Source organism: Gymnoscopelus microlampas (genome assembly GCF_963454915.1).
Source record: "Gymnoscopelus microlampas genome assembly, chromosome: 5".
Classification (NCBI taxonomy): domain Eukaryota; kingdom Metazoa; phylum Chordata; class Actinopteri; order Myctophiformes; family Myctophidae; genus Gymnoscopelus; species Gymnoscopelus microlampas.
The window spans coordinates 17877741-17893131 of record NC_139942.1 but is presented as its reverse complement, the minus strand read 5'-3'; the positions used below and the strand labels follow the sequence as shown (position 1 = coordinate 17893131).

The window sequence follows — 15391 nt, the reverse complement described above, 5'->3', positions numbered from 1 at the left end:
TATCCTGTAAGTTCTCTCTCCTGATTGGATAAAATTGGTATCTAGACCTGAAAAGGCATTTTGCATCGTTCCGAGTATTTAGTATACATACATAGTGATGCACTCATGTTCTTGCTTTATTTGCAGGGACTATAGCAGTGACTGTACCATAAGTATATGTGACTTGTGCAGGATGTGGTGGATGTGAAGGATGTGGTGGAAGGTGACAGTTCTTCAAACAAAAAGTTTCAGTTTCTTCAGAAGCGTGTGCTGTGGTTTGTGCCTGTAGGGTTGGAAAGCAGGTTGAACCAGTACGGTACTGTATGTACATAAATTCATCATAGATTTCAAACACTGGCTCCGAGAGTCCATCGGGAGAACTCCCGTCACGTTACCTCCACGCTGTATGCTGTGAGAAGCTGCTTGCGACTTCCCTGACCAATGTGACTGCGGTCCAAGTGGATTAAAGGTTCCACGGAGCCGCTGGACGCCATGCAGTGGAGGACACGCCACTGCCGTCCGCACATCGCTGGACTCCTGTATCTCCTCTCGCTCCTGGGGGTCGTGGTCTTTCTGGTCTATCGGGACTGGTTGCCGGGCCTCGTGGCTTCGCCCTGGTGGAGAAAACTTCCCGTGGGCTATGGAGGCAGCGGGCCACACTCCACCAATAAGGCAACAGGAAACCAGAACCACCAGCAACAGCATAATAATATCAGATTCTGGAAAGATGCAGATGACTCCTCTCGTCGGGGGGAGGCAGGTCTGGAGAACTCTCTGGCAGCTAAAGCCAGCCAAAGTGAAGAGGGCGGCCCAAGTGGCATGCTGTCCCCCGGGCCGTACCCCTACATCATTAACGAGGCAAACAAATGTCCAGAGGGAAAAGTACAACCATTCCTGGTGTTGCTGATAACCACCGAGGCTCGTCAAGTAGAGGCACGGGACGCCATACGGCAGACGTGGGGCAATGAGAGCCTCGCTCCAGGCCTAGGAATCATCCGGCTGTTCCTGCTGGGGGCGAGTGAAGGCGAGCTGGGGCGCCTACATCAGATGAACTTGGAGTCCGAGAGCCAGAGGCACCACGATATCCTTCAGCAGGACTTCTTGGATACCTACAACAACCTGACTATAAAGACACTGATGGGGATGAACTGGGTGGCCATGCATTGTCCACAGGCCAGCTATGTAATGAAAACTGACAGTGACATGTTTGTCAACACCGATTACCTCATCCACAAGCTGCTCAGACCCGAACTGAATCCCAAGAAAAACTACTTCACAGGAGATACCATGTTCAAAGAACCGATCCGAGACAAAAACAGTAAGTGGTACATGTCCCCGGAGCTGTACCCAGATGAGAAGTACCCCACCTTCTGCTCCGGGACGGGTTACGTGTTCTCCGGAGACTTGGCGGCGAAAATCTACCGAGCCTCTCTGAGCATTCGCCGCCTGCATTTGGAGGATGTGTACGTGGGGATCTGCCTGGCCAAGCTACGGATCGAGCCCACACCGCCGCCCAGAGAGTTCCTGTTCAACCGCTGGCCAGTGCCCTACTCCAGGTGCGAGTACAGCAACCTGATCACGTCCCACGGGTTTCAACCCAGTGAGCTGCTCAAGTACTGGCACGATCTGCAGAACAACACCTGCATCAACACCTAGGGTTGGGGACAATAACTGCTTCAAACCAATTTTAAATGTACCATGATTTTCTTTTCTCCCACTTGCTTTCTCAAAGAGTTTACTTGCTGGTTTGCCCCTGTTTTTCTGATGTGGTTTTACCCCCCCCCCCCCCCACCTCCATCAAAAGTATATTGCTATCTCCCATTCTATTCAGATGTACTCCTCCCAGAATTGTATGACTGTCTTAATAAAAAACAAAATTGCTGTTGGAAGTCTCAAGTCAAGTACAGATAATCCTTGGTCAGATTTACTCCACTATAAGTAATAGTAGCTCAGTCAAAATGTTACTCAAGTAAGAGTAAAAAAGTTATTGCTTTTAAATATACTTAAGTATTCCAAAGTACATGCTTTGAAAAATACTTAAAGTACAAGTACAAGTAAAAGTAAAAGTACAAGTACATTCCTTCTTAATTTTGATATCAATGAATTGCTGTAATGTTTTCACAATGAATTTATAGGACCTTGTAACTCATTTCAGAAAAGTACTGTAACTCTCTGTAACCACCTGCACTGCATGCACTGATGTGCTTGCTTGTAGACGTTATACAAAGCCTTCAGAAACACCTATAAAAACATAGAAATTACTGAGGAACCAGAACTAAATGCTTTTACTCCTATACACCCATACAAGATGTAAAAAAAAGTGGCGAGCGGAGGGGGAAGCCAGAAACATGGCTAGTGTGAGAGCAGAAGTTACGCCAATTGCATTTTAGGGAAGAAAAAAAAACTGCCAACCTAAAGGCCAAATCACACCAATGCAACTAGTCGCAACTCCTTGCAACAAAACTGTTTTAAGGTCAACCACACCAATGCAACTCCTTGCAACTGCCATTAGGGTTAATGGTTGCAAGTAGTTGCAAGTCATGTTGCAAGGATTTGCATGGCGAAACATTGTTGTGGATATGGAGTGTTCTTAAAAGTACTCAGTACTTTATAGCCTTCCTAGAAATGTACTCGAGTAAAAGTAAAATATTTGTCTTGGAAATGTACTCAAGTAAGAGTAATAAGTATCAAAAAAATCTAATGCTCAAGTAAAGTACAGATCCTCAGAATCTGTACTCAAGTACAGTACTCAAGTACATTTACTCCGTTACTGTCCACCACTGCTTTTAATTGCAGTGGCGAGCTGCTGCACTAAGTCTTTGCCTTATACATCTCCTGGGTTCCCTTTGGTTAACGTGAGGCCCTATAAACTGATACCTTAATTCCACAAAGCACCATTTTGATGTGTTATCCTAGCTTATGATCTAAGCATGGTTATGCACTGGGAAGGCATTAGACCTAGTAGAAAGATGCACAACTACCCTGTATCGTAGTTTCCCAAATTATGGGTTGTGGACCGCTTTTCATGGGTCATAAGTTTGTTGCCTAGATTGGTCATTTGAAAAGATATAAATGTCAACATTTTCAATGTTTAAATGTTGAAAATATTAGATCACACAAGACGACACATGAGCTTGTAGATTGGCCCTAATTCATGTATTTTTATAACTTTGGGTTAAGGTTTGGTAAACCCTGCATTTGAAAGGATTTACTTGGGTGCACATCACCCCCTAGTGGCTCCTCTATAGAAATGCCATATGCTTCATTTTTGCAGAGTGATTGTTGAAAAAACAGCGGCGTCTTTCCAGCTCTTTAATAAACAGAAAATATATTTGTGTGGGTTGCAGCTAATCAGGAGAAAAGTGCCCATTAATCAGTTTCAATTTGATTTTGTTCCAATTCCAATTTTGTCTGATACATTTTTGTCATCACTTCCAACTTCACTTGTTTATCCTGTAAGTTCTCTCTCCTGATTGGATAAAATTGGTATCCAGACCTGAAAAGGCATTTTGCATCGTTCATAACATACATGGCCCGAGTATTTAGTATACATACATAGTGATGCACTCATGTTCTTGCTTTATTTGCAGGGAAGATATATGTGACTTATTAAATGTGCAGGATGTGGTGGACAGTTCTTCAAACAGGATGTCCATTTGCAAACAAAAAGACAGTTGCAAACAATTGTATTGTTTGCGTATCTGGGGAGTTTCCTTTTAGTTTTGTCAGCTTTTGACTTCTTTTTTTTTTTTTTACAATTTCTGCATTTTCCACTTTAAGATTGTATTCTGTGAGAAAGTTGGGACATTAAAAGTATGAAATTTGGGAAATAAAAGAAGAAAAAGTACTTTACAGTACAAGGCCCTGATGAGCCATCAGTGGTGTAAAGTAACTAGCCTTAGTAGCCTACATACATTAACTCATTTGATTCATACCCATTTTTTGCCATTTTTAATACTAACCCTAAAGCAGTGGGGGTCCTTGACCTTTTCATGTAAAGGACCACCAAAATGATATTTATTTGGCTGCGGACCACCCTCTCAAAAATAATTTGGTGCGAAGCAAAAAAATAAAATAATTATATATATATATATATATATATATATATATATATATATATATATATAGGCCTATATTCAAAGATTTGCACAAAATGTTAGGGTTAATTGTAGGATTTTAAGGTTAAAGTGGTTAAAATGATAGTGACCCCACTTTGATAAGCAATGCCCTAAAGCCTGAGTTTAATTACACGCCAGTGTCTTGGACCCAAGCAGAGCACAACGTGTTGTGAGCTTGTAGATCTGCTATTTTGGGTGTGATGTGACAGCATTGCACAACAAGTACAAATCAAGCCTAAATCTAACTTTTTTTATAACCATAAAACAACCATTTCTATTCTGAGGACTAGGGAAATTGTCCTCACAATGTATACTTATCAAATTCTACTATACTTTTTAGGGACATTTGGCCCCCATAAGTATAGTAATACTATACTACATACAATCAGTAGTGGAAAAAGTACTCACATTTGTTACTTAAGTAAAAGTATCAATACTTACTAATGTAGAAATACTCTGTATACAAGTAAAAGTCCGGAATTCAAAATGTACTTCAGTAAAAGTACAAAAGTATTGGGCATCAAAATGTACTAAAAGTACCAAAAGTAGAAGTACTCATTATGCAGAATGTCCCATTTCAAGTTTTCAAATGTATAAACATCTTTTGAAAATAGCAGATCTACAAGCTCACACCAAAATGTATATAGGGCTGAAGTGGATAATGTTTTGTAATAATAATCAAAATATACAAAGTAACTAGTAACTAAAGTTTTCAAATAATTGTAGTGAAGTAAAAGTACAATATTTGCCTCTGAGATGTAGTGGAGTACACACATACCGATACCGTACATAATATGTTCATATGTATGGTATATAGGCTATGCATGCAAATGTTTTTTCACAAGTGGATGAGGCCCAGGGATACGATAAGTCTAATTATTCACATCAGTGGTTCTCAAAGTGGGGTCCCGGGGACCCCCAGGGGTCTCTGAGGGACTTCCCGGGGGCCCACACAAAAAATGTGTTAATATACAGTTGCATCAAAAGTTATTAAAAAAAAAATCTTGACAAAATGTTAAACATTTTTAATCATTTTAACAACACAAATCTTGTATGGGGGTCCAAATAGATTTTAATTTATGGGTCCTTGACATGAAAAGGTTTGAACACCACTGATGTACATGACTGAAATGGTTGGAACTAAAGTTCCAGTGTGTTGATTGATTCTATAGGCTTAAGTGGTTTGTGCCTGTAGGGTTGGAAAGCAGGTTGAACCAGTACGGTACTGTACGATAAGAGAGTCCATCGGGAGAACTGCTGTCACGTTACCTCCACGCTGTATGCTGTGAGAAGCTGCTTGCGACTTCCCTGACCAATGTGACTGCGGTCCAAGTGGATTAAAGGTCCCACGGAGCCGCTGGACACCATGCAGTGGAGGACACGCCTCTGTCGTCCGCGCATCGCTGGACTCCTGTATCTCCTCTCGCTCCTGGGGGTCGTGGTCTTTCTGGTCTATCGGGACTGGTTGCCGGGCCTCGCGGCTTCGCCCTGGTGGAGAAAGCTTCCCGTGGGCTATGGAGGCAGCGGGCCACACTCCACCAATAAGGCAACAGGAAACCAGAACCACCAGCAACAGCATAATAACATCAGATTCTGGAAAGATGCAGATGACTCCTCTCCTCCGGGGGAGGCAGGTCTGGAGAACTCTCTGACAGCTAGAGCCAGTCAAAGTGAAGAGGGCGGCCCAAGTGGAATGCTGTCCCCCGGGCCATATCGCTACATCATTAACGAGGCAAACAAATGCCCAGAGGGAAAAGCTCAACCATTCCTGGTGTTGCTGATAGCCACCGAGGCTCGTCAAGTAGAGGCACGGGACGCCATACGGCAGACGTGGGGCAATGAGAGCCTCGCTCCAGGCCTAGGAATCATCCGGCTGTTCCTGCTGGGGAAGATTAAAGGCGAGCTGGGGCGCCTACATCAGATGAACTTGGAGTCCGAGAGACAGAGGCACCACGATATCCTTCAGCAGGACTTCTTGGATACCTACAACAACCTGACTATAAAGACACTGATGGGGATGAACTGGGTGGCCATGCATTGTCCACAGGCCAGCTATGTAATGAAAACTGACAGTGACATGTTTGTCAACACCGATTACCTCATCCACAAGCTGCTCAGACCCGAACTGAATCCCAAGAAAAACTACTTCACAGGAGATACCATGTTCAAAGAACCGATCCGAGAAAAAAACAGTAAGTGGTACGTGTCCCCGGAGCTGTACCCAGATGAGAAGTACCCCACCTTCTGCTCCGGGACGGGTTACGTGTTCTCCGGAGACTTGGCGGCGAAAATCTACCGAGCCTCTCTGAGCATTCGCCTCCTGCATTTGGAGGATGTTTACGTGGGGATCTGCCTGGCCGAGCTATGGATCGAGCCCACACTGCCGCCCAGAGAGTTCCTGTTCAACCGCTGGACAGTGCCCTACTCCAGGTGCATGTACAGCAACCTGATCACGTCCCACGGGTTTCAACCCAGTAAGCTGCTCAAGTACTGGCACGACCTGCAGAACAACACCTGCATCAACACCTAGGGTTGGGGACAATAACTGCTTCACCCCGTGATTGTATTATGATTATGATTATGACTTTTGAGGGTAAGTTACAGGATATGGTGTGTGATATACATTTCTAAGCTTACCATATACACAATAGTTGTTGTTTAGTTAAAGCATCACTATGTAACTTTCCTCTTCTACTTTGGATTTGAACCGGTTTCCAGTGTTTTGTATTTGTTGATGACTTGTAGGCTATCATGTCAGTATCATGGTCAGTATCATGGTCAGTATCATGGTTAGTATCATGTCAGTATCATGGTCAGTATCATGGTCAGTATCATGGTCAGTATCATGGTCAGTATCATGGTCAGTATCATGGTTAGTATCATGGTCAGTATCATGGTTAGTATCATGTCAGTATCAGTAGCATGGAATGGTTTAGGGCCCAAATACATTTCTGATCTTGTGCTACATCATATACATCATACATCATATATACATCATACATCATATACTTATGCTATAAGTATAAAATATGGTTAAAATTATTGTGACACTGCGACAGGTCGATTTTTAAAGAAGGGTACCCCTGGAGAAAATGTATGTGCCCTGATCTAAAATGCCATGACCCTCCCTTTGACTAAAAAAAAAAATTAATGACCCTCCCCAAGTGATTAAAAAAAAAAGATGAACCCTCCCCGCCTAGAGTGTCACGATATATTGTCCCACGATATAGCCTATCATGGTATTAAAATGTGACTACAGGTATTGTCATGATGTCATACTGTATCGTAATATTTTTGAGTGGTGCCAACCACTCCTATATCTGACTCTGTCCGTGTGTCCGTCCGTATGTATGTATGTATGTCTGTCCAATAAACAAACATTGATGACAACATCAATATGGGGCTCATCAAAGGCACCACTCTCTTCACACTGGTGTGATTTTTTAAATCATTTTAATAAACCTTTTCTTTTTTGCCGGTGAAAGTTATAGGAGTTCTTACTGTATGGTGTATGATATGAAATGTAAAGCTTATCATAATCACAGTAATTATTAATCATGTCTTCCATCATATTCAAGGTATTTTGGAGAGAAATGAAACAGACTCCAGTCACTTTCAGTTTAAAGCACTGCAGAGAGGTGTTGTGTGTCAGCTGATGCTCGTTGACGCTCGTTAATGTGACATGCATCAGAGCAATTATGCCCCTGCACTCTCAAATAGGCCTACATCTAATCTAAGATGGTTTACTTTACATGGTATTATACTGTATCTGATATTATAGATTTTTTTGAGCTGTTGGAAATAACTAGGCTGCACTTGGTTGGTAAAGTCCAGATGACAAAAATATGAGGTTTGTGGAATTTATAGTCATGCAGTGTTATATTATATTATATTTGTTATATTAGTGTCTATCTGTCCTCTGAAACAATGGGCTTATAGTTAGTGAGAACTTCACTTCTCCCTTAAGCTTGCACAAATGTATTTATTTGTGTGTACAAAGTACTTTGTAATTGTTTTTTAAAGTGCTTTATAAAGTTAGTTTAAACTAAAGATGATGGCCAATGTTGATGATACATGAGAAAAGAACATTAATAATGTATCATATCGATATCATATGCCCAACAGCATGTATTGTATTGTGAAATTAGTGTATCTTGACACCCCTAACCCTCCCCATCATCCCTGTCCGATGTTTTGCTTTCCACATTGATTAGAACATTACTCTAGTCAGTCTTGCTAAATGCACAGTGTAGTATCTGTAGTAGTGGTAGCAGAATGGATAGTGTTCTCAACTTAGATATGGGAAACCCATTGAATCCTGGTCAGATTGAAGAGCCTATTATTTAATAATAAATAAGTCTATTTCATAAACACAAATAACTAGGACACCGTGTACATTACAAAAGCCAAATTACAATTTACAATTTTGGCATTTAGCAGACTTGATTTACAGTAAGCAAGATAAACTCAGTAATCTAGGATCATAGATAAATCAATAACCTATCATCAGTCTAAACATAATAATATCAAAAAAATAAATGCATTATGTACATTGAAACTATACACATCTAATTTACATTTTACCTTTGCATAACACTGCATGGTCGTCAAGGCTAGAACATTTAAAACAAAACTATTATATATTTATATTAATGAATTTGTATTGGGCGTTATCTGAGTAGATAGAAAGGTGTTTTATTATCTCCTGGAAGAGAGAGAGAGAGAGAGAGAGAGAGAGAGAGAGAGAGAGAGAGAGAGAGAGAGAGAGAGAGAGAGAGAGAGAGAGGACCTCTGAAAGTCTTATCAAAGAAATCTAACTTAACGTGTTGTATGGCACGTCATTGCCATTTACGTGGCCGTTGCATGTACATTTTGCACATATGTTCTCGTCATATACTTTCTGTACCATGAAATTATAAACCGGTTTCTGCACATACCTAGGGATGTATGCAGCTAAAACATGTCAAGCCTCTGACGTTTTTACATGTAGTTCATCATGCAACACGTGTGTGTTCCTCCCTCAAATTCATCTTATGGAGGCCATCACCCTTGCCCGCACACACGCGTTAAAGTCAATTTAAGTTCATGTAAATATATATTAAGTTCTAAATAAAAACGGGTTTCACTCCCACCTAATTTTGCATCTCTTTTTCCCCTAGACGGGGACGTAACAATATAATATCTATTCCAAGTTTTATCTCGTGAGGTTAAACTGTAAACAAAATTATTATCCTCTTCATTACACGTGAGAGTCGGCTATTTACTTTATAAACGTTTAATCGTCGCGTGAGGGACTCGCTTGCGCTGATCTACAATTTGTCATGCAGTGTGTCACGCCGCTTTGTCAGCTTGTAGATCTGTCCCTTTTGAAGAGTGGTGATGTATTCCGTCAGTTTCCGGTTGCCTTTTATGGTCTTAAATGGGACATGGAGCAGAGCAATGCAAATGAATCTCCACGTGAGCGCGCCTCTGACTGTCAGACAAAAATGAGGAAGACCGGCGATACACACATATAAGATATTTACACGTGGTTGGCACGCATGTCCGTTTGTGTTTATCGAAAATACGCACCCTTTTAGTCACTTTATTTAGGCACAACTTAGTGAATCAGGCCCAAATATGTATATTTTTCTATTAATAAAAAAAACTTAAATCTTGGCTTGGTGGGCGGCCCCCAGCCTAAAGACGCTGAATAGATTTGACTGGGTCGTTCACATTCGCTGTGCGTTGATGGCTTGTTAACGACCGTCATTGATTCTAAATAGACCAAGGTGTTACTTGATTTGAATCCTTGGTCATTGACCACTGTTCTGCTGTACTAAAAAGGTATATAAAAAACTGACTATTTTATCAATTCAAAATTGCATGACCCTCCCTTGGATTCAAAGTAAAATTAGCTGACCCTCCCTTGGACTAAAATTAGAAAGGCATGACCCTCCCCTATTTTCCTCCAGGGGACCCCTTCTGTAAATTTCGACTGCTCCCTTAGGGGTCCTTGACATGAAAAGGTTTGAACACCACTGATTTACATGACTGAAATGGTTGGAACTAAAGTTCCAGTGTGTTTTGCCACCTTGATTCTACAGGCTTTAGCTAGTTTCTTCAGAAGCGTGTGGTGTGGTTTCAGGATACTGATCGCCACCTACAAGGCCCTCAACAACCAGGCCCCCTCCCGCTCCCTCAGGTCTGGTGATGTAGTATGATCAATTATGGTGTTAATTTATAATTCAATAAGGAAATCCTGCCAGTGCTTTGTATTTTCTGATAGCACCCAGAGAACAAACACTGGCTCCGAGAGTCCATCGGGAGAACTACCGTCACATTACCTCCACGCTTTATGCTGTGAGAAGCTGCTTGCGACTTCCCTGACCAATGTGACTGCGGTCCAAGTGGATTAAAGGTCCCACGGAGCCGCTGGACGCCATGCAGTGGAGGACACGCCACTGCCGTCCGCGCATCGCTGGACTCCTGTATATCCTCTCGCTCCTGGGGGTCGTGGTCTTTCTGGTCCACCAGCAACAGCAGGTCTGGAGAACTCTCTGGCAGCTAAAGCCAGCCAAAGTGAAGAGGGCGGTCCAAGTGGCATGCTGTCCCCCGGGCCGTACCCCTACATCATTAACAAGGCAAAGAAATGCCCAGAGGGAAAAGCTCAACCATTCCTGGTGTTGCTGATAACCACCCGTGTCTCTGAGGTAGAGGCACGGGACGCCATACGGCAGACGTGGGGTAATGAGAGCCTCGCTCCAGGCCTAGGAATCATCCGGTTGTTCCTGCTGGGGAAGATTAAAGGCGAGCTGGGGCGCCTACATCAGATGAACTTGGAGTCCGAGAGCCAGAGGCACCACGATATCCTTCAGCAGGACTTCTTGGATACCTACATACAACAACCTGACTATAAAGACACTGATGGGGATGAACTGGGTGGCCATGCATTGTCCACAAGCCAGCTATGTAATGAAAACTGACAGTGACATGTTTGTCAACACCGATTACCTCATCCACAAGCTACTCAAACCCGAACTGAATCCCAAGAAAAACTACTTCACAGGAAATACCATGTTCAAAGTACCGATCCGAGACAAAAACAATAAGTGGTACGTGTCCCCGGAGCTGTACCCAGATGAGAAGTACCCCACCTTCTGCTCCGGGATGGGTTACGTGTTCTCTGGAGACTTGGCAGCGAAAATCTACCGAGCCTCTCTGAGCATTCGCCGCCTGCATTTGGAGGATGTGTACGTGGGGATCTGCCTGGCCGAGCTATGGATCGAGCCCACACTGCCGCCCAAAAAGTTCCTGTTCAACCGCTGCCCTACTCCAGGTGCATGTACAGCAACCTGATCACGTCCCACGGGTTTCAACCCAGTGAGCTGCTCAAGTACTGGCCCGACCTGCAGAACAACGCCTGCATCAACACCTGGGGTTGGGGACAATAACTGCCGTGATTTTATTATGATTATGATTATGATTTTTGCTGGTAAGTTACAGTATTATGGTGTGTGATATACATTTATAAGCTTACCATATACACAATAGTTGTTAAGTTAAAAGTTAAAAAAAAAATCCTCTTTACTGTTCTGTATTCAATAAGTCCTTTTATAATGTGTTTCTCTTGCACCTTTTCTTAATACTCCTTAACGTTTTGTGTAAAGTACTTGCCTGGTTGTGTGAAATATGCTATACAAATAAACTTGCCTTGCCTCTGGGTTAAGTTACAATTATAGCCTGCCTCGTGGGCACAAGTGCTAGGTTGACGTGTGATTGGCCATGGTATAGAATGTGGAATTATATTTAGCAGGCCAAATTTGTTCCCTGACTCCCATGTTCGTAGAAGTCAATGCAATTATTTCAGCAGGCCACGTCTGGGGAGCAAACGGAGGAGCAAAATCAATTAACTCATTGGATAGTCGGGATGATTTGATTCTCCCTGGAACTCTTCCCTCATGAAGACTCATCATCCAAAAGCTAAATTTAAGAAAACATGTCTCCATGTGCAGAAGGAAAAGAGACAAGTTTAACACACTATAGTTAGTTTTTTTTAGATTATGTTATTGTATATTGTCACTTTTTGTGTGTTTTTGTGGTTGGGTGGTGGAGTCAAAAGTACAATATTGTCTCTGTCGGGTGGAAATATGTCCAAAACTGTTACTTTTCAGGATTCAAATTCAAAAATAGCAAAAGTAGCAGATCTACAGGCTCAAAACGCGCAGCTTCGCGCCACGTTTTCGAGCCGCGTTTCCAGCTTGTATATCTGCTACTATTGATGGTTTTGTGTGACGCTGCAGTATGATCATCACAAGTCATTAATTTACGAAGAAAAAAAATATGGAGATAAGAGGTTTCTGCCCGACAGCAACGATATGCATGATGCTTGACCCACATCTTTATCTCTGTACATAATCTATGAATAACTACACTTCACTCTGAAGCTGTGAAATCATATAGAATAGATGTGTGTTTCTGTGTGCTCTCCTTCACACAGGCCCAAATATACAGAGCACTGGTTCTCAAAGTGGGGTCTAGGGAAGCCCAGGGGTCCGTTCAGGGCAGTGGTTCAGAAACGTTTTCGTGTCAAGGACCCCCAAATTGATGTGTGTTTTGGCCGCGGAGCCCCATCTGAAAAACGTTTTGTGCCAGGGACCCCCAGAAGAGAAGATATGTGTAAAAACAAAAAGATTTTCCAAACATTTTCCAAATTATTTCAAAAATAGCAGATTAGTCCAGTTCTATATGTAATTTCGTTCTAATTTTCGGGGGATTATGAAAACTATACATTTTTGGAAACTTCAGAGTATAACAAATCAGAAAATCCATGATTCCATTTGCGCAGAAGCCAATATGGTGGCTATCTTGGATTTTGCAAAATGGCGACCTTTGAATATTCGTTTTTCAATATCTCGACTTCTAGAATCCAAACCCATAGAATCACTTTACAAACAGGCATTAAAAACACTTGATCAAAAACCCAACCGGTACCACCATTGCCATATAGTTCAAAAGTATAACTTATTTAATTTTGATGGCTTTAAACATTTTGCAGACGCTTGTCTCATTTTTAAGGTTTTAAATGGGCTTGCACCTCCACCACTAAAACAGTTCATAGAGCGAAGAGAAAGTGGTGACAGAACAACAAGGGCAACTACCAGAGGAGACTGTGAGGTGCCATTCAGACAGAGTGTCTTTGGTAAAACAGTCTTCTCTGTTAGAGCCTCCCATCACTGGAACAGTCTCCCTACCGAAGTAAGAGAGACTACCAACTATCTAACCTTTAAATTCAACCTTAAAAGATGGCTTAAAGCTAACCAAATTTGTAATCACGGGTAAATATCAGCTCCATTAATCACTGTGTCTTCTCATATTTTACTGTATTTGTTTTGTCTTCTATACTATGTCTACTTGTTTTGTATTGTCGACGATGATGTCTCTTTTTGTATAGATAACTATGCCACTTTAATAGCCTGCTCAGGGACTACAGATGAAAATTAGCCAACTCTGGCTAACTCTGGCTCATTTACATGGACGTGAATAACTGACATGTTGATCAATGTGCATTGTCCCTGTTAAATAAATAAATAAATAAATAAATAAATAGATTACATAGGATCTGGATTCTAGTGGCTAAATCTACATTTGTAAGGTCAGGAAATCCAATGGTGCTAATTAAAAATATTTACAAATGATCAATGGCACAGATGTGGGTCATAATCCTTGATTTTGGGGTAGTAGAGGCCCTAGGAGGGGTCCACGCGCGACTGCTTATTTTTTTTTTTAGTTTTGATTTTTGGCATCCATAGGACCTCTAATATTGGGATTTTGATGATCCCAAGAAAAAAAGTGGTCCCAAGTGTGTTTTTTTCAATGTTCTATTAACCCTATGAGACCTGCGGGATGGCTGGCTGGAACGCCGGCGAGACTGTCTTTCGGAGACTGTGGAACGCTCAAATTTAGACGTAGCTCAAAGATAGAGATACCATTTGATTCCAGACAACCTCAGGTTTCCAATGGGACCAACCTTGTCATGCTACCGTGTCGGGAAGGGGGCTAAATACCTAATGATTCAAAGTTAAGACAACATTTTGGCCAGGGAAAAACGACCATCACCATTTTCCAAATGGTCCCTTGAGCTGTCACCTCAATATATGTGAATGGAAATGGGTTACATGGATACCTACAAGCCTCCCCTGTACAGACATGCCACATTTATGCCTATCTCATGCAGTTTTGGGCAAGAACCATGCAGTGTTTTGCATGCAGTACAAATATGTAATTTTTGCCTATTGTAAAAAGTAGACCACTTCTAGGAGAGGAGACTGCATCTATAGCTGTATGAGACCACTGTACTGTATCTAGAAACCACTGTACTGTATCTAGACCACCATACTGTATCTATTGCTATATGAGACCACTTTACTGTATCTAGAGACCACTGTATTGTATATATACCACTGTACTGCATCTATTGCTACATGAGACTACTGTACTGCATCTACAGTATAGCTGTATGAGACCACTGTATTGCACCTAGACCACTGCGCTGCATCTATATCCCACTGTACTGAATCTATAAACCACTGTACTGCATATATAGACCATTGTACTGCCTCTAAAGACCACTGTACTGCATCTATAGACTAGCTACTGTATCTATAGACTGCTGTACTGTATCGATAGACCACTGTAGTGCATCTGTAGACCATGTAGTGCATCTGTAGACCACTGTCGTGATCTGTAGACCCCTATAGTGTGTCTGTAGACCACTCTAGTGCATCTGTAGATCACTCTAGTGCATCTGTAGACCACTCTAGTGCATCTGTAGACCACTCTAGTGCATCTGTAGACCACTCTAGTGCATCTGTAGACCCCTCTAGTGCATCTGTAGACCCCTCTAGTGCATCTGTAGACCCCTCTAGTGCATCTGTAGATCACTCTAGTGCATCTGTAGACCACTCTAGTGCATCTGTAGACCACTCTAGTGCATCTGTAGACCACTCTAGTGCATCTGTAGACCACTCGAGTGCATCTGTAGATCACTCTAGTGCATCTGTAGACCACTCTAGTGCATCTGTAGACCCCTCTACTGCATCTGTAGACCACTCTAGTGCATCTGTAGACCCCTCTACTGCATCTGTAGACCACTCTAGTGCATCTGTAGACCCCTCTAGTGCATCTGTAGACCCCTCTAGTGCATCTGTAGACCACTCTAGTGCATCTGTAGACCCCTCTAGTGCATCTGTAGATCACTCTAGTGCATCTGTAGACCACTCTAGTGCATCTGTAGACCACTCTAGTGCATCTGT

The 15391-nt window shown here is 42.2% G+C and overlaps 2 protein-coding genes and 1 pseudogene across 3 annotated transcripts; all 3 read left to right on the top strand.

Annotated features, from left to right (window-relative positions):
• Positions 1–430: 430 nt before the first annotated feature.
• On the top strand, positions 431–1635 carry LOC311044970 (beta-1,3-galactosyltransferase 2-like; the record flags this gene model as incomplete). Its single annotated transcript, XM_084056778.1, has 1 exon — positions 431–1635. Exon 1 carries the CDS (start codon positions 472–474, stop codon positions 1633–1635), a length of 1164 nt encoding a protein of 387 aa, XP_083912904.1. The 5' UTR covers positions 431–471.
• A 3828-nt stretch (positions 1636–5463) lies between these two features.
• LOC311044969 (beta-1,3-galactosyltransferase 2-like) lies at positions 5464–6627 on the top strand (the record flags this gene model as incomplete). The annotated part of the gene is made up of 1 exon (XM_084056777.1): positions 5464–6627. The coding sequence occupies one exon, from the start codon at positions 5464–5466 to the stop codon at positions 6625–6627; it is 1164 nt and encodes a 387-aa protein (XP_083912903.1).
• Positions 6628–10135: 3508 nt separating this feature from the next.
• LOC311044968 (beta-1,3-galactosyltransferase 2-like) lies at positions 10136–11530 on the top strand (annotated as a pseudogene). Its single transcript has 2 exons — positions 10136–10281; positions 10498–11530. The product of its transcript is annotated as a beta-1,3-galactosyltransferase 2-like (transcript).
• Positions 11531–15391: the final 3861 nt, after the last annotated feature.